Source organism: Alligator mississippiensis, chromosome 1, assembly GCF_030867095.1.
Source record: "Alligator mississippiensis isolate rAllMis1 chromosome 1, rAllMis1, whole genome shotgun sequence".
NCBI classification, from domain to species: domain Eukaryota; kingdom Metazoa; phylum Chordata; order Crocodylia; family Alligatoridae; genus Alligator; species Alligator mississippiensis.
The window spans coordinates 207755144-207773843 of NC_081824.1; the positions used below are offsets into that span (position 1 = coordinate 207755144).

The window sequence follows — 18700 nt, forward strand, 5'->3', positions numbered from 1 at the left end:
TGGGTTACTTTCAACCCTTTCACAGCTTCTGATGAATTTGCAGCAGCTCTTGGCTGTGGCAATGAGAGAATTTAAATTGCAGCTTTTGGATGGGCAACAAGAGTCAGGATTCAGCCATAAGTCTGGAATTTTCTTTTTCATTCTGTCCAGAAACAAGGTACATGGGCTTTTTGGGGGTATGTGGTATGTAGGAAAATACATTATTAGTCTACCAACACAGTACTGCAATAATTTTACTCGGTCAACAAATCTTGTTCAAAGAAGGTTTTCTACATGGCAAGTACTTCAAATGTTAATCTACAGAAGTTTCTTTACAGATGAACCATTTTCCTCTTTGTTAATTTTATTTAAAAAACCCAAACGGCACCTATACATGAGCAGGGAGGTTGCTCCAATGCACTGTAATTACCATGCTCCAGAAGCCTCCAGCGTCTTGTGTATAAGCACCCCAGTACTTAAAAACGATGGTAGCGCTTTATCTAAAGCTCGTTCAGCAAGCTTTAGATAACGCACCTCTGCTGCCATTTTTAAGCATGAGGACACTAATACATGAAACACTCCAGGTGCTTTAATTAGAGCCACTCTAATTAAAGCACCTCCCTCCCCACCCCCCACTCCCAGAGCATGTGTATAAATGCCTCTAATGTCTCATAGTAAAATTATGTGCCAGAGGAACCAAGTAGGAGTTTGAGTTTAGATCAGTGATAATATTCTGAGATATGAATGTTCAGTGTTTTTGGCCAAGTTGCAGAATTTTTGTTTTTTAATTAACCACAGCAATAGTCTAAATATTGTAGCTAGAGAACGGTATGAATAATTCTATCACCAGTGGAAATGTATTGCCCAGGCCCTTCGGAATGCAAGTGCAAAAACATTGCATGATCTTGCACTGAAGGATGAAGAGCAGGACAGGGTCATTTGGCCGCACTAACTGAATAAGGAGATGCCATGTGTAGGGGTCTACCAAAACTGAGGCGGCAGCCGGCCGACTTTTCAGGTAAATCCTGGGGCTGGCTGCCATTTTTGTGGGCTGAGACAGGGCCCCTCCCATGCCTCTGGTTGGCTGAGGGGTCCTGGCAGTTCCACCCCTCCTTGCAGATTGCCATGTGGTCTAGAACTGCAGCTTGATTACCCCTGATTAAGCCCAAGGAAATCATTAATCCATGTGTTATTAAGTGTGGATTAATGTCTTCCCTATGCTTAATCAGGGTAATTAACCTGTGGTTTTGGGCCATCCTCAGGCAGTGGGCTCCACCATTTTGGCAGGCTCACTGCAAAAAAAACCCAAACCAAACCACTTACTGGTAAGCAGAGAAAAGGATGGGAAGCCCTGCAAGCATTGAAGCATGGGAGAAGAGAAGGGTGGAGAGGGAGGATGGAGCTGCTCGCAGCAGGAGGTGCAGAGGCTGCAGGCTGTTATACGGTGGGTCCTAGGCCAGCTGTGGCAGGCAGCCAGGAGGCTGCATCAAGGTCCACAGAGCCCCAGCCTGGTTGCATGTGCACAATTAGCTGAGCCAGAGCTCTGTGGACCCCAGGGCAGCCTCCCAGCTGCCTGACAGCCAGCCCAGAACCATGGTGCAGCTGCCTGCAGCCTCTATGCCTCCTGCTGCAAACAGTTCCATGCTCCAAGACTGCAGGGCTTTCTTCTCTTTTCTCTACCTGCTGGTACATTATTATTATTATGGGGGGGGGGGTTGCGGCAGGGGGGTGGTTTGCAGTGAGTTTGCAAAAATCATGGAGCCCACTGTTCTTCATATTTTCTGCAAAAATCGCAAAACTGCAAATTTGGTAGGTTCCTAGCCATATGTGGTAAAAAAGTAACAAGAGGTGGCTGGGCCTGTTCTACTTCTACATTTGTGTTGGGGGCAGAAGGGCGTGCAGAGTCGTGAAAATTGCTCTTGACCAAAAGGATTTGATCTTGTGTGAAGAAGCACCACAACTGGGATCCAGATTAACAAAAATCAGTATCCTCTTACAAACTTAGTTCCTTCACCCTGTGGTTTTTATGGTAGTTCTGGACACTAAATAAAAGAAGATAGAGGGAAGGAAAAGGTACTGCCAATCACTGACAGCTGTAAAAGTGAACACACACAGTATTTCAGTTTGAAACTATGGACATACCTGAGTATACAGGTTATATCCAGTGACAATTCAAAATGTTGTTGCTTAGAAACAAAACAAAACAAAGAAACCCATTGTCTCCATATTTTTCATGTAGCCGGACAATATTTATTACCTTTCTCTGATCAAGTTGTGAATTATGTAGTAGTACTGGAGTCATGTTTGGATACAGTTTTACCATCACTCCAGCATCCCTGCATAATAAAAAGTGGTTATTTCAGAATAATTGACCTAGGATACTCTACGTGGTTTACTCTGTATCATGATTCCAATGAAAACATAAACCAACCCATATAACAATCTTATTGATCCCTTTCCTTTATGGTTTACCATCAGATGAGAAAGGTATTTTAAAAAAGCATGCATACATTATCTGGAAATGCAAGCATCATTCTCAGTAAAAAAATTAAAAGTATGCATCATTCCAAGATTTTTTAAATTAGTATGCATCAATGTGCAGAAGTAACAGAAAGCTAATTTCACCATATGTGAGACACTAACATCAATTAAAAATACATAAAACAGATACAACAAAGCATAAAGAAAAGAGGAGGATTAATATTTTCAAGAGAAGAATATCAGCAATGGGGCAAATGCCAATCTCTATAATTAATTTTTACAAAAGTCTCAGGCCCCTGGCAGACATTACATTTATTATGCATTATATGGAAGTATTTATTTACTTGATTTCTATATTGCCCTCCTCGAAAAGGCTCAGGACAGTTTATAATAAACAATCATAAAAACAGATGAAATGACAAAACATTAAGAAAAAAAATAATTTCCAAAGGATTTCTGTGCTTAACAGCTTCTTTGTTGAAAGAAAGTATTTGCCATCATTTTAACATGTGGACAAACTGGCATGTTACAACTTGTCAAGTTGATACTTGTATATAACATGCAATACACGTATCATCTGCCAGAGGCCTCGGAGGTAATATTCCTGTCCTGCTGTGACGTTCTAGCATTTTGGCATTTGCTCGGAAAGGAAGAAGTGTCTAGTTTTGTAAGTGCCCACCCTTATAACAGGGTCTGCTCCTCTCCCTACTGTATCCCACCAATCTACATATGTCAACTGGTAATAAGTTACTCTCTTCAAGCAGGAATATTTGGCAGGCCTGATCACTGGTAAACAGTTCTCTTCTAGTAGTATCAAGGAGTTTTATGCAAATTTAGACATCAAGGCTGCCTGCAGACATTAAAAAAACAACAACAAACAGGACAAAGAAAAACCAAACTGGTGCTTTACCTTAAACTTGGTGTGCTCCCACATCGAGCACAGCACGTCTAGAAGAGGCAGTGCATTAGTTGAACCTGGCTCACCCAATGTCTGTATAGATCAGGTGCTTTAGTGGGACTTTTTTGGCGCTTTTATCTAGCAGCTGATTGACCCGCTGAAGCACACGATTTATACAGATGTTGTGCAGCTCTTGTCTGTGGCAGTGAGCGAATTTAAATTGTAGCTTTTGGATGGGCAATGATACTCAGGATTCAGCCATGACTCTGGAATTTTCTTTATGTAATGCACTGCTACTTCCAGGAAAGTGTGTGGGTTTTTTTGTTTTGTTTTCTTAAATTTCTGCAACCAGCCCAACTGTTCTAATTCTGACTTCCAGCGGATGGGGGCTGCAACACAACAGCACAAGCTGTAGGCACCATCTTCTACCGCACCACACACCTCATCCTCAGCTCCATAGCTGCAGTTTCTCTGGGCTGCTGGTTTCCCCAAGCTTGCAGGCTACATCATGCAGTACTGTCCTGTCACCTGGTGCAGGGACAGGAAATGGAAGCCAGAGAAGAGAGGGGGAGCCTGGAGACCTTGGCTGCTGCTGCAACCAGTGTGATGGAAGGAGCAGCAACTGGATGGGAACCCAGGGGCCTCTTCTGAACCACATGCACCCAACACCAGTTGGACTGTTCTGTCTTGAGGAATGAAATGAATCTGAAAACTGACTTCAGAAGATAACTGTCTTACCTAATTTCAACTATTGTGGCTGCATAGACAGCTCCAAACTCCAACAGAACCTCCTGCTGTAGAAAAAAAAATGTTGTGAGACACAGGCTCTTAAGATATAGGGCCAAAAGTAAATAAGGAAAGTCTGTCCTTACATCATCTTGGCAGATTGCACTGATAAACTCTCGTGCTTCATTCATAGCACTAGGTGTTGGAGCAAACACAGAATAGGTCTCTTCATCCAACTGACTTAAAGTTATACCTTTGAAATAGAATGCACATGGAATTAAACATTGATGACAAACACAAAATTAATAAGTACTCTACAGCTAACTGAGCAAGGAAGAAGTTCATTCCAGTGCAAAACTACATTTAAGTTGACCTATAGGTGTGTTACTTATATTCATTATACCAAATACTTCTTTTTGGATTTTGGCCTGGACATTATATAGAAGTGTGCATGGCAACAGTGTTGCAGTCTATGCTTGCCAAACAAGCGTCCTGCCGTGGAGCCTTAGTGGGGCTTTTCAAGCATTTTGCATTTGCTCAAGCTTGAGATAATTCTAATTTCAAATGATGATTTATTTTGCAAAAATTTAAGTCTTTATAGAAGTAACTTCAAAGACACATTCAGGAAGATTGAAGGTTCGTGAAAAGTTTATTTTGGACCCCATGAAAATTAAGTCTTTTGAATCAACAATTCTTATGTTTGTACACTTCCCTGAGCAACTGGTCCAAATGATGGCTACTTCTGTAACAGTGTTCAGACTAATGGTGTCTAAAAAGTCAGCAACCAAAAAAGCAGCTGGCTCTCTCAGAACAGAAAACAAGGTAGCTAAGAACATTAAACTGTGCAAAGGCTAAAGCAGCTGAAACAGGGTACTTACTTGATATGCCATAAACATTAAATCAGGCTAGAGTCAAAACAAGTAATTTTTAACTGCTGTTTGCTAACAAATAGTGAATGAGTACAGAAGCTTTCCAGTATTTAGCAATAAAAAAGAGTGTATGTACTTGTGAAGATTATAGGAAATGATGTTTAAAAAAGTATTTGATCTTATAGCAAAGCACTGGATTTGTTGTTAATATTAAACACTTTTTTTCTTTAAAGGTGGACTATTTTAAGCTCCATAAGATGCACATGATATTTTGAATCATCTTAAAAATTGCTAGGTCTCAGGAGTGCACTTGGTAGTTCAAATTTGGGGTCATTTGAGCAAGGAGTTCCTTGAAATACAGTCCCTGCTAAAAACATTTTACAATTTAAACTCACTAGGTACTTGTAAACTATGGCTCCAAAAGTTCTCCAAATAATTTTAGTCACTGAGCATTTAACTCAGCTGGAACACTACAGGCCCCTTTGGAAAAGTAATACTGAAAAAATAATTAACTGTAAAGGTTTGGAATTCCAGGTCAGAGCGAGCTAGAACAATCACATGAGGAGCACTCATGCAGCAAGCCTAAGGCAGCAATGAAACAAGATATTTTCCAGGCAGGATGCTATCATAATAACTAAGGGGCTCAAGGACACCTGTTGTGGCCAATGAGCCTGAGCTGCATCCACGCACCGAATTCAAACTTTGGGGACAAACTACTTTTACAACACAAATATAAATCTGACTCCTTTAGAAGTCACTTTAGCAAACCACATTCTCTACCACTACTCTGATGTTACAGATGACACAAGAACATTCTGGGTATAAGAGCATGTGAGCACTGTAGGAAAAAGTTCAAAGCCATTTTCTCAGATCTAAGTAATATCTAGCAACCAGGAACTACATATGTCTATGCTCAAACACATCTAAACCACCCCAAACTAGCTAAACATTACTTTCAACCTTGCCATAAGGATTTCCTCTGAGACATCACCTTCCCTTATCCCTCAGTACTGTCAACCTTGGGGCCACTGTTATTAATGTAAAAGGCACACATAACAATCTGCATTGAAAGAAAATGGACTTAGGCCGCTCTGCAGGCACAGACTTGGAAACTCTGTGCTGAAATGAGGCACACCTAATCCTTCACAGTACACTTGCACCTCTCATCCCAGGAGCTAGTCTAACAAACTACTCCAGTTTCTCCCTCTGCTATTCTGTGCATGTATGTCTATCACAGTTGAGGCAATTGCCAAGAAGTGCTGGAAATTAGATCTAAAGCACTACACAAAAAACAGCATGTTCTCATCAAAGTTCCTTATGTCTACCTGTTACTGTACCTCTGCCCTAACAAACCTTTATCCAGCAGCAATTGCCAACTCCAGGATAAAGGTTTTAGAAGGAGTGAAGGCACCAATAAGAATTTTATGCAGTTAGCAGTCCTGCGTGCTATAGTGATAAATGGAGTAACACACCATAAAGTAAAAGGTTTCTAAGTGAAAGGAAACTAATTACATATTTATGCAATGGCTACAGAAAATGAGCATCTTACCAGTTTGAGCCTGCAGCTTTTTTAAATTATAACCACCTGGGCCAACAAATCTTGTTCTTTTTGACACTGGGACGTGAACAGTTTCTGAAAAAGAGCATTTGAGGCAAGCTGAAGTACAAAGCATACATATTTGTGTGGTATTTTTAAGATCAGGTCACACTAATTTCTCTTTTAATTTTTGTGGGATGCTGTGTAAGTATCTCCTAAACACGTTGATATAAACACATTTCTCAAGAATGTCAGTTTAAATAACAAAGATGAACAGTATCTTGGTCAGTACAGTTCTCTTTATTTATTTATGGGATGGGATGTATATGCTGTCTTTCCCAAAATGGCTTGGAGTGGCTTACAATAAAAGAAAAAAATAATTATAAAAACAGAATGAAATGTTAAAATAAGAATAAACAACATACCACACACATACACGTACACAATTTGCACTAAGCTCATAGGAACATAGGAAAACAGGGCTGGAAGGGACCTCATAAGATCACAAGGGTGCCTATACAAGGCTGCTCCAACTGGAATTACAGCGTGTTGGGCAGACTTGATTAATTACAGCTGCTGGAGCATGTTAATTACTCATTTCTGTGCTTCAGCAGCCTCCAGAGTCTCGAGTATCAGTGGCCCTGTGCTTAAAATGGCAGCGGGGGTGCTTTACTCAAAGCTTGTTTGACGAATTTTAGATAAAGCGCCTCCCTTGCCATTTTTAAATGCGGGGACGCTGCTACACGAGACGGTCCGGGTGCTTTAATTAGAGCAGTGTCCCCCTACCCCCTCTGATCATGTACATAAACACCCATAGTTCAGCCCCCTGCTCAAGGCAGGAACATCTCCAATTAAACCACCCTGGCCACATGTCTGTTTAACCTGCTCCAAGGATGGAGATTTCAAAATGTGTCTAGGCTGCTGGTTACAATGCTTGACCACCCTCATATCCAGAAGATTTGTCCTAATCTCCCACCTAAATTACAGCTGCTGCAGGCTTGAGGTCATTGCTCCTAGTCTTGGTCCCTACAGCCACAGAGAAAAACCCATCTCCATCCTCTTCAAATACCCGAAGGGTGATTATAGAGACTCTTACCAAATCCCCCCCATAGCTTTCTCTTCTCCAGATTAAACAACCCTAGTTCTTTCAGCCTTTCCTCATAAGTCTTGCTGCCCAACATGGTATTGTCCACAAATTTCCTAAGCGCACACTCAATCCTAATGTCCAAATCATTAATGAAAACATGAAACAATACTGGACCTGGGACCAACACCAGGGCAACCCCATTTGATACCTCCTCCCAATTAGACAGTGAACCACGGATGACTACTCGTTGACTACCATGATTTAAACGGTTATATACCCACCTTACAGGACCTTCAAACTAGTCTGTATTTCCTTAGCTTTTAATAATGCTGAGAAAGACGATGTCAAAAGCCTTGGTAAAGTCAAGTATACCGCATCCAATCCTCTGCCCCCTTCCTCCATCCCTCAGCCTCCCACCTTATCATAGAAAGAAAACAGGTTGGACAGACATAATTTGCTTTTGGTGAATCCATCCGGACTGTTCTTGGTCGCCTTGTTCTCCTCTAGATACTTTACAGTTAGTTCCCTGAGGACCTTTTCCATGATCTTTCTATGTATCAAGGTCATGTTGACTGGTCTGTAACTTCCCAGATCCTCCTCCTCCTTTTTCTTAAAGATGAGCACTATATATTTGCCCTTTTACAGACATCTGGGACCTCACCTGACCTCCACAAGTACTCAGAACAGTATCTTCATTGAAGCCAATGGCTCCAAAATTACCTTCAACAACCTAGAGAACATCCCATCTGGCCCTGACAACTTGAAAGCAGCTAACTTCTCCAGGTATCTCTCTTCTTCTGCTACTCTAGCCTGTTTGTCTCCTTCCCTATATTCACTGCCAAATGCTGTAACATATACTGATTTGGTGGGAGCTTTAAAAAGAATGAGTTGAATGAGACAGCATATTCCAACCCTAAGGGCATATCTATAATACTTAACATTTAAAAGTTTCAGAGCCTCTGGAAGAAAGACACACCCAGCAAAAACATGTACATACCTGAAAATCATTAGAAGAAATGATGAAACAGAGCAGATTTCAAAATATCATTTTAAAAGATAGCAAATATGTCTGGTTACATGCAGCATTACCTACAACTGGTCCATTTTCTTTTCTTGTTGGTCTGGGTTTTGCAATTGTTTGGTTCATAATTTTCAAGATTTCTCTCTTTGCAACTGTGGGGGAGAAACAGTCCTAGATTTAAACTGGATATAAACTTGTTTACTATAGGGCTGTCAATGAATCACTGTAAACATGAATGGTTAATGTGTTAACTGGTTCTTGCAGTAATTTTTGTAATGTGTTAATTGCGCATGTGGCTTTGGAGCCCATGGCCAGGCTCCCCTCTGCTGTCATCTCTGATGCTTCTGGGTTGCCCAGTGGGGCAGCAGTGACAGTGCAGAGGGCCACAGGGCAGCTTGGGTACGGGCTATGGGCTGCTGCATCTGGTGAGGAGGGCACAGGTACAGGCACCCACAAAGCTAGGAATGCTGCCCAGTGGCTTGTAGAGCAGCACTCAGCAGGGAAGTCTGTGGAGCGGAAGGGGCAGGGGGACAGATCAAGGCCCCCATAGTGAGGGAGTAATTGCGGCAGGGGCTGGGGTGAATGGGGCCCCAGGGCCAGGGCAGGTCATGGGATGGAACCATGGGAGGCCCATCCAGCAGCATGGGGGTTGCGGCTCCCTGCCATTGCGCACACTTGGGGGAGGCATGGGGGCATGTTTGCCCCACAGATTTATGCACGGGGAAGAGGTGGACTGCCCGCTACAGGCTGGGGCTCTGCACCCTGCTGCCTTAGCCCAGGGACCTGCTCAACGCCATATTGTGCCTTCCACTGCTGGGTGGGTAAGGGACCTGCAGCATGGTCAGCCCATGGCACCCAGGGCAAAGGCAGCAGGGCACAGAGCCCCAGCCCGCAGACCACCTCTGCCCCATGCACACATCTGGGGGGACATATGCCCCCTATGCCTCCCCTTGGGATGTGCACAGCAACGGGGAGCCACACCTCCCCAGTGCCCCTGGAAAAGCATCCTGTGGCTCCATCCCCAACCCAGCCCAGGAACCCCATTCACCCCAGTCCCTGCCTTACTCCCTCCCTCCACCCCATGCCCCTTCCTCTGCACAGACTCACCTACTGGGTGCTGCTCTAGACGCCACTGGGTTGCATTCCTGTAGGGTTACCATATTTCCAGTTTCAAAAAGGAAGACGCATGTGTGTGTGTGTGTTGGGGAGTTATATCATTGTGGGGGGGCATGGCGGTGATATGCCCATGCCCTGCCCCTCACTCCCAAGCCACAGCCCCTCCCCCCCACCTAACTCCTGACCCACAGTACCCCACATCCTGCCAGGGCATGCAGGGACCCCCCTCCCTGGGCTCCAAACCCCACATACAGCCCCACAGCCCCCATACCTTCACAAGTTTGTATGACAAGTTTTTTTCTATATCTATATAGATTTTTGCATTTCTATACAACTTCCTCATATAAAAAGCATCTTAATCTTCCAGTGCAACTCAGATTTAACCAACCTAAACACTATTTTATATGTAAATATAAATAAATATAAACATACTATCATTTCTAGCCATCTGACTCCCACCCCCCTAAGTGAACACAGTGCTATTTACAGCTTGGAACAGCCTTCCACATAAGTCCAGAGTGAATTTCAAACCTTTGGATCTGTAGAACAAGACACTTTATCCACTCTGCCACTGTGCTTTAGGACCGAATAAGTGATAAATATATTGGGGAAGGAGGAGGAGAGGAGGCAGAGGGATACATGGAATTGTAGAATCCCATTTTAGCCCTGCTGATGCATCACTTCGTTTTAGTCCAACCCACCACTCAAGTCCAAAACAAAAGTAGTGATGCTGGCTTTACGGTGGGCAAGGGGACTGAAGGATATGCTATGTCACAGGGGTGCAAACTTTCCAGTAGGCACACCACAATGTATAGCCCACACTCTCTCCAAAGCCACTTGGATCCCCTTCCTCTGCCTAACCTGTTGCTCTGCTTTCTGTTCCTTGCCCTGTGCTCCCTCCCTTATTTGCTGCTTTGTTCCTTGTCCTATCTATTGCTATGTTACCTGGTCCCTCTCCAATCTGCTGCATGCCATACACTGAAACTGCCTGTGCCATGTGTGGCTGCATACTGTGGGTTGGTCTCTTCTGGGCTATGTGATGGGTAGAGGCAACAGTAGCAGTAGTCACTCTTTCCTTTTCCTTTCCCAGGATTCCATTGGATGCAAGCATGAAGCATGGCATTACTCAGATGATAGCCAAATACCCATTCTTGGATCTCATCCCAACTGGCTGAATATTGTTGTCTACTACATCTCTGGAGTAGCCAAAGCTACTCTAATCAGAGAAACTATAATAAAAATGCTTAGCTCTCAGTACAATTTCAACTGAATGAGGACATGGCGGGGAAAAAAAAGCACTGTCTTATTTCATTCAGAAATAATTCTTTGTTTTGGGTGCTGCAATATTAATTCAGTAGCTGAAATAATTTATACAGAGCTTATTTCCTGATATGAGGTTCTGGTGCTCATGGGGGACTTCGATCACCGTGACATCTGCTGGGAGAGCAATACAGCAGTGCACAGGCAATTTGGGAACTTTTTGGAGAATGCTGGGGACAACTACCTGGTGTAAGTGTTCGAGAGACCAACTAGGGGCCACTTTCTTCTTAATCTGCTGCTCACAAACAAGTTAAGAATTGGTGGGGAATGTAGTAGTGGATGGGAACTTGAGCAGCAACGACCACAAAATGATTGAGTTCAATATCCCAAGGAAAGGAAGGAAGAACAGCAGCAGAGTACAGACCCTGGACTTCAGAAAAGCAGACTTCAACTCACTCAGGAAACTCATGGGCAGGATCCCCTGGGAAGCCAGTGTGATGGGGAGAGGAGTTCAGGAGAGCTGACTGTACTTAAAAGAAATTTTACTGACGGTGCAGGAACAAACCATCCCAATGCACAGGAAGACTAGCAAGTATGGCAGAAGATCAGCTTGGCTTAGCAAGAACTCTTTAGTACGCTAAATTACAAAAAGGAAGCGTAAAGAAGTAGAAACTTGGACAAACAACTAGGGAGGAGTATAAGAGTATCCCTGGGGCAGGCAGGGATGAAATCAGGAAGGCCAAAGCCCAACCAGAGTTGCTGCTAGCAAGGGGCGTGAACAGTAACAAGAAGGGTTTCTACAAGTATGTCAGCTACAACAGGAGGATCAGAGAAAGTGTGGGTCTCTTACTGAATGGGGGAGGCAACCTATTGACAGGATGCAGAAAAAGAGCTGAAATACTCCATGCCTTTTTCACCTCAGTCTCCACAGACAAGGTCAGCTCCCAGACTACTGCGCCTGCAGCAAAGTTTAGTGAGGAGCTAAGCAGCCAGTAGTGGCAAAAGAACAGGCTAGGGACTATTTAGAAAAGCTGGATGTGTACAAGTTCATGGGGCTGGACAGGATGCACCCGAGGGTGCTGAGGGAGTTGGCCAATGTGATTGCAGAGCCATTTGCCATCACCTTTAAAACTCGTGGTGATTGGGAGGGGTACTGGACTATTGGAAAAGGGCAAATATACCGCCCATACTAAGAAAAGGAAGGAGGTGAATCCAGGGAACTACTGACTGGCTAACCAGCAGATCTGCAGAAAAGGACCTGGGGGTTACAGTGGACAGTAAGCTGAATATAAGGCAACAGTGTTTCCTTGTTGCAAAGAAAGCTAACAGCATACTGGGCTGCATTAGTAGAAGGGTTGTCAGCAGATTGAGGAAAGATTATTCCCCTCTATTCAACACTGATGAGGCCACATCTGGAGTACTGTGTTCAGTTTTGCGTGCCCCACTATAGAAAGGATGTGGACAAACTGGAGTGAGATCAGCAGAGGGCAACGAAAATGGTTACAGGGTTGAGGCACATGACTTCTCAGGAGAGGCTGAGGGAACTGGGTTTATTTAGTCTGGAAAAGAGAAGACTAAGGGAGTGGAAGGGGGATTTAATAGCAGCCTTCAACTACCTGAAGGGTAGTTTCAAAGCAGATGGAGCTCAGCTGTTCTCACTGGTGGCAGATAACAGAACAAGCAGCAATGGTCTCAAGTTGCAGTAAGGGAAATTTAGGTTAGATATTAGGAAAATAACCCTCTCATTAGGAGGGTAGTAAAACACTGGAACAGGTTACCCCAAGAGGCTGTAGAGTCCCCATCCTTGGAGGTTTTTAAGACCTGGTTAGACAAAGACTTGGCTGGGATGATCTAGTTGGGGATGGTCCTGCTTTGAGCAGGCGATTGGACTAGATGACCTCCCCTAAGGTCCCTTCCAACCCTAATTTTCTATGATTCTATTTGTAACTGGCAAGCAAGAGAAAGTTTTTAAACCTTTACAAAACGATTCTTTCAGAAAGCTTCTTTAAAAAAAACCCCAACAATTGTTCCAGAGGACTTTTCCATACAAATACTAATAAACATTAACCTTGACTTTGGTTACCTCATTTTGTTCAAATTCAAGAACTAACCACAAAATAAAAAAATCTTATTTGATATTTTTTTTCTCCACTGAAAGCATTATTTTTCCATACAATAGACACTGAGAAACCTTTTCTTCTCCAAAAAGAAGTCATTATACTCCTGGCTGTTTAAAGCAATTTTGTTATTAACAATCAACAACTTCTCCTTTTGACTAACTTTAGAGAAGCACTATAGAATTCCTGTATGTAACTTAAAGTTTCCTTGAAAATTATTTGTTTTCTTCCAAAATAAGGCATTCCTATTACTAATGAAGAAAGGTTCCTTTTTGTATTCTGCAGCATTTATTGCTCCATTTTTAATATATTTTCCGTTCACTTGTACAACACCTATGCATATTTTGTAATTTTTTTCTTTAATGTTTACACAATAATCAATTAAATTTTGATATTTCTTTAGGCTGATTTCCATTTTTCCAGAATAGTGTCAGTTTTCATTCTGTTCCTATTTTCTCCTTAAAAATTAGTATTTTCTTCTAGATGCTTTAGCAAGTACTTTGGTGTTATGTGGAGACCAGGGCTTTCTGGGTGTTTTTTTCCTGCAATTAGTGTCTCTATCCTTGTTGATGTATCCTATAGCTTCTTACACTTGATTTGATATAAAGATTTAGTCACAAATAAGCCGAAATTGGAATACCATATCTGCCAGTTATTAGAATCTCACTTAATAGAATTAACCATATATTAGAATCAAATTCTAAAACCAAATGCCAAAAGTGCTGTACTACTTGCTTTTTCTACAACTTGCAAGCATGTTTTTATAGACTCAAAATCTTAAACCATGATCTATGCATGTAAGATGTAAGCATAACTGCAAGCAGAGAAAAAAGGTGCTGCCTGCTGCCCAAATCAGATTCCATATAAAATGAATCATCACAATGCATTAATTTTTTTTTGTTTCATTTCTTGGCTGGTCTAAATATATTAATTAGACTACAAATATCAGTGTATTAAGTTCTACATTTAAAAGGTTTTGCCTTCTTTGCCATATATTGCTTTTTGGGGTAAGCTTGAAAACATAACTGAGCCACCCAAATAACATTTTCATAAATTTGTAACATCAGAGTTGCTCCACAGAAGATTTTTCTTTGTTTGCACTCTGGCACTCACTGTCCTAGATAGATTTAGTAATTTTTGTTTAAAATTACATTTTTCTTTTCTTTTTTTTTCCGTTTGTTTACCATTGCTCATATGGTCATAGACAGATTGCTTTTCCAGTCCAAAGTCATTTTTCAGTTTTGAGAGAAGAGGAAAAATTGTGTTCATATTACAAATCATTTTAGATTAGGAAAAGAACTGTACTTTTTTGTCCTCGCAATCTTAAATGCACCTTGAAAATGTTTCATCAAACATTTGTCCAGCCTTACAATTACTTTAAATCTAGGAAGATTAGTTTTAGATAGGAAAAAATGAAGAATTACCCTTTGAACACAAACACTGAATACAAATATGGATTTACCTGTAGCCTGTTGGATGGCTTCCATTACAATTCTTAGTGGTATCCCAGGTAGTTTTATATCAGCCTAACATGAAAAAAGTTAAAAGTGAGAACAATGTAACAGGCAAGTGATGTTTTGTACATTTTAAGAGGATTTAATAAATTACAATACCTGCAGAGCAGTTATTCCTTTATTAGTACCAGCCATTTTGAAATCCATATCGCCATAGTAATCTTCAATTCCCTATAAAAGTATATGGAAACAAATGGTTCAAAAAAAACCCCACCAAATCAAAGCCACCTTTAATATTCCAGTAAAAGGCATCATTCTAATATAATAAAGGGCTAAGTCTGTCTATTTGTGTGTCTGTCCATAACGCTTTTGTTCAACTGTGCACGTGTTGCCAAAAAGGCGGGCAGCAACAGGCTATGTGGGCCTGGGTGGAGAGGAGGCAGAAGTGGGTGTACATGCACCCAACAGTTGGCAGGGAGGGGGAGGCGGCAGGGATGAAGGGGAGTGGAGAGGGAGGTGGGGAAGCAGGGGGAAGCCCTGCTGCTCAGGGGAGGAGGCTGAGGCAGGTGGGGGGAGAAGGAGCCCCCACACCGGCGGCTGGAGGAGGCAGCAGCACAGGAAGTGTTTACATGGCTGGCCCTGAAGGGTGAGTTGGGAGGCGGCACATGTGTGCGGCGGCAACAGCCATGTAAACACCCCTTCGTTATTTTAGATCTGTCATTCATGACGAGCAATTGGCTAGTTAAACATAAGACACCAATATGCCATGCAGCTTTGTTTCCCAATATCAAAGTTACTTCTCAGGGCACCACTTGCTTTCTTCAGCACAGTTTAACCACACTATGGGGTATTATGATCCCAGCACTCGTTCCTGCCCAGGGCAGGGGGTCGGACTTGATGATCTGTTCAGGACCTTTCCGACCCTAGAAACTATGAAGTCAAGGTCCTTCCACCTTACATTCTAAATCCTTTTCTATAGTATGGTTTTCAAACAGCCATGGATGAATTTTATACCACTTCAGCAACAAGTAGCACTCCCATACAAAACTGATCCTGAATATTTAACTATCTAGGAAGAAGAAAAAGCAAGCAACTCATTTTAAGATCATTACTCATCAGTCAGATGATGGCAAAGACAAGAAGTTCAAGTTGTACATAAAGGTTAGAACAAATGAGAAATGGAGAAATTAACTGATCTTAAAGGAAAGGAGAGACATAACTGAAAGCTGAGTCATTAGATGTGGATGAGGAGATCAAAAAAGAACAAAAAGGTGCATGCACTGTTGCTGCATGCAAGTATTTCACGTTGTCAAAATTATTCTGGATAAAACAACACAGTCAAAGCTTTTAGAAACTTTATCTGACACAAAGTAAATCTGCTACAAGCACTCACCAGGATGTCTGTCAGCAAACGATAATCCTCAATTTCTTTATTATTCATAGGATTAGTTTTGGTAATGAGACCTATTGCAACACCTGCCACAGCACTGGATACTGGAACTCCTAACAGTGGTAAATGAAAACATGTAAACAATCTTGTCACCTTCACATCTAACAGCTCTTTAATGTACAACCACATTTGCCCTCTCCATGAATGTAATATGTTATACCTGCATCCATTAAGGCCAAACTTCCACCACATACAGAAGCCATTGAAGAGGATCCTACAGTCAGAGAAGAGATTATAAAATAGTCATTGAATATAAGTAAAGCAAAACTACCCTACTGAAATTCTTCAGTAACAGTTCTAGAATTAGCACCCCCTGGGCAGCTAGGAGATGGGGTTTCCCAGTTATGCAAGAGTTTACATTTACCAACCCATAGGCCACGTCCAGATGAGCTGGGTTGTATGCTTAGAGCGGCACAAACAGCAGTGGCACAAATCTGTGCTGCTGTGTGCTGCAGCTCATGCCCCTATACACGTGCTTTGTTGTGGGACACATTGTCCGGCTGTGGACAAACTTCCCATGCCCAGCTTCTCCCAGCTCCCACTGTTCTATTCCAACCGTAGCAATTTTGCACCCACACTGTAAATAAACCATGCACGACACTGCTAAATGTGAAACACAAGGTTTGTGGTACCATAAACCACATGTGCCTGCATACCTAGACGTGGCCATAGGGTTTAAAATGATACATTCTGACAAAAAACACCTGCAGGCAAGTCTGCTTATGCTGCAAACTGCAGAATGTCAATTGCAGCAATAACTTAGCCACAGTGAGCACAGACCTCAGCACAGACTAATTCACCTTGTTTCTCAATAGTACAAAATATCATATACAGTAAAAGCTCTGTTATCTGGCATCCCCTGGGAATGGGGGATGCCGGTTAATCAAGTATTCCAGTTAATCAAACGTGCACTGTCTGGTACACTTCCCGGTATCAGTGTGCTGGGGGACAGGGAGGAGGCCCCCGTGTAGGCTGCTTTTTCCCCATGCAGGTTGCTTTGCCCTGGGCAGGGGGCTGAAAATGTGGCAAAGAAAAACTCAGCTCGCAGCAGTGAAACAGGAAGTCCCCCCCAAAGTGGTACTTCCGGGTTCGCTTTTGCCACGTTGTTCAGATGTAGGTTAATAGAGTTTTCTGGCTAATAAAGTGCCGGTTAATACAGCTTTTACTGTAATACCATTTTATTACCCATACGTGTACATCCAATAGCATACTACAATCAATTAAAGCAGTGCTTTAGGAGCCAGGACTGAGGTTCAAAAACATCCAAGTGTTCCTAATTTTCAGAACTTAATTTAAGAACTAGATAGGATAAGCAAGCCATTTAGCTAAAATGCAAAGCAGTTTCTCAAACTCAACATAGTTCAGGAAAGATACCAATCTTTGCCATTAAGTTAAAAAGTGAAATATTAATACCATTTGATTCCAAGACTTCTGAAGTAACTCTTATTGTGAATGGGAAATCTTGGGGAACAATCGGCTTCAAAGCTTTCTCTGCAAGAGCACCTGTATACACAAAAGGTACAAAATACTTCATTAAAAAAAACAGAAAAAAAATGAAGTCTTTTGTTTTTTTTATGTCAGACTTCTCTAAGTTTTACTCACCGTGTCCAAGTTCTCTTCTGTTCATACCAGTAACTCTGCCAATTTCATTAGTTGCATAAGGAGGGAACTAGAAAGTGAAATTTTCATAACGGAAGTTAGGAAACATGTGGTGCCCCCCTCACCTTTGACTGCTTATTGGCCCCAAAACAAGCACCAAAAGTCTCTAAGAACATTCACAACTGTACCTCAAGAAAAAAAAACTTTGAATTGGTTATTTAATAAAAAATTTCTCCTAAATCATCAACAAATCCTGGATCCACCTAAAGAAATTTCATTTTATAATTTGTCATTCTTGGGGAGACAGTACTGGATGGATGGACAGACCACCCATCTAATGTATGCTCCGTGATTTCAGTGAACAGTGGCGATGGATTTACTTCACTAGTGCAACCACTAGTAGGCAATTATTTTGACTGGAGGGCTGCTTAACAAGTTTTGGTGAGGTGTTGAGGGCCGCAAGGGTAGCCCTGCTCCTTGACAAGTGCCCCTCCCCATGGTCGCTACCTTGGGACCAGAAGTCCCATCCCCTTAACCTCTTACCTTTGCCATCGGAAGTCTCTCCACTTGCCCAGGAAGTACTCCTTTTCGGAGGGGAAGGGTTTGCTTGTAAATTGTGGGGGTGTACGGGGGAGTATGTGGTTGGGTGGTTTGCGCACGTGTGTGTAGGGTAGTGTGTTCATGTAGGGGGGCTTCCCCCCCACCTGCTCTTTGTGATGTGGTTGACCCAGCCCCTCTGTATGCGGGGGTGGAAGGGGAGGGGAAAGAGCGCTGTCTGCCTGGCTCGCAGCATGCTTCAAAGGGGTGGGAAAACAGCCAATGCTGGCACCCAGCAAGTGAAGCCCCTAGGAGATTTGGAGGGGAAGGGGTTGAGCATGGCATCACTGGCTCTTTCGGTCTCTGTCCTATGCCTGCCCGGTGGGGCTACAGCTAAGCTCACGCCGTCTCCTGCTGTTGCTCCTACCCAACCTGCCTGTCCTTTGCCTGCCTAGTGGGGCTTTATGAGCAGCCAAGCTCCTTCACATCCCCACCCCCATTCATGTGCTCCCCTGCCAAGCCATACACAAGCAAGACCAAAGTGAGCTAGCTACAGGCAGAGCCTGCTC

At 42.7% G+C, this 18700-nt stretch overlaps 1 protein-coding gene and 1 long non-coding RNA gene across 2 annotated transcripts in view; one reads left to right on the plus strand and one right to left on the minus strand.

Annotated features, from left to right (window-relative positions):
• The window catches only part of LOC109286462 (uncharacterized), a 39468-nt gene extending 25975 nt beyond the window's left edge, over window positions 1–13493 (plus strand). Inside the window, exons 2-3 of the long non-coding RNA XR_002094500.2 lie at window positions 8223–8360; window positions 10805–13493. This is a non-coding gene — a long non-coding RNA (uncharacterized LOC109286462). The remainder of the gene's footprint in view (window positions 1–8222; window positions 8361–10804) is intronic.
• PNPT1 (polyribonucleotide nucleotidyltransferase 1) overlaps window positions 1–18700 on the minus strand; it is a 56629-nt gene that overhangs the window by 6748 nt on the left and 31181 nt on the right. Inside the window, exons 16-26 of the mRNA XM_006272488.4 lie at window positions 17598–17664; window positions 17409–17498; window positions 16156–16209; window positions 15939–16048; window positions 14705–14776; window positions 14554–14617; window positions 8667–8750; window positions 6503–6586; window positions 4231–4337; window positions 4097–4152; window positions 2237–2315 (exon numbers count right to left, since the gene is read on the minus strand). Of these exons, the coding sequence (XP_006272550.2) occupies window positions 2237–2315; window positions 4097–4152; window positions 4231–4337; window positions 6503–6586; window positions 8667–8750; window positions 14554–14617; window positions 14705–14776; window positions 15939–16048; window positions 16156–16209; window positions 17409–17498; window positions 17598–17664 (867 nt within the window). The remainder of the gene's footprint in view (window positions 1–2236; window positions 2316–4096; window positions 4153–4230; window positions 4338–6502; window positions 6587–8666; window positions 8751–14553; window positions 14618–14704; window positions 14777–15938; window positions 16049–16155; window positions 16210–17408; window positions 17499–17597; window positions 17665–18700) is intronic.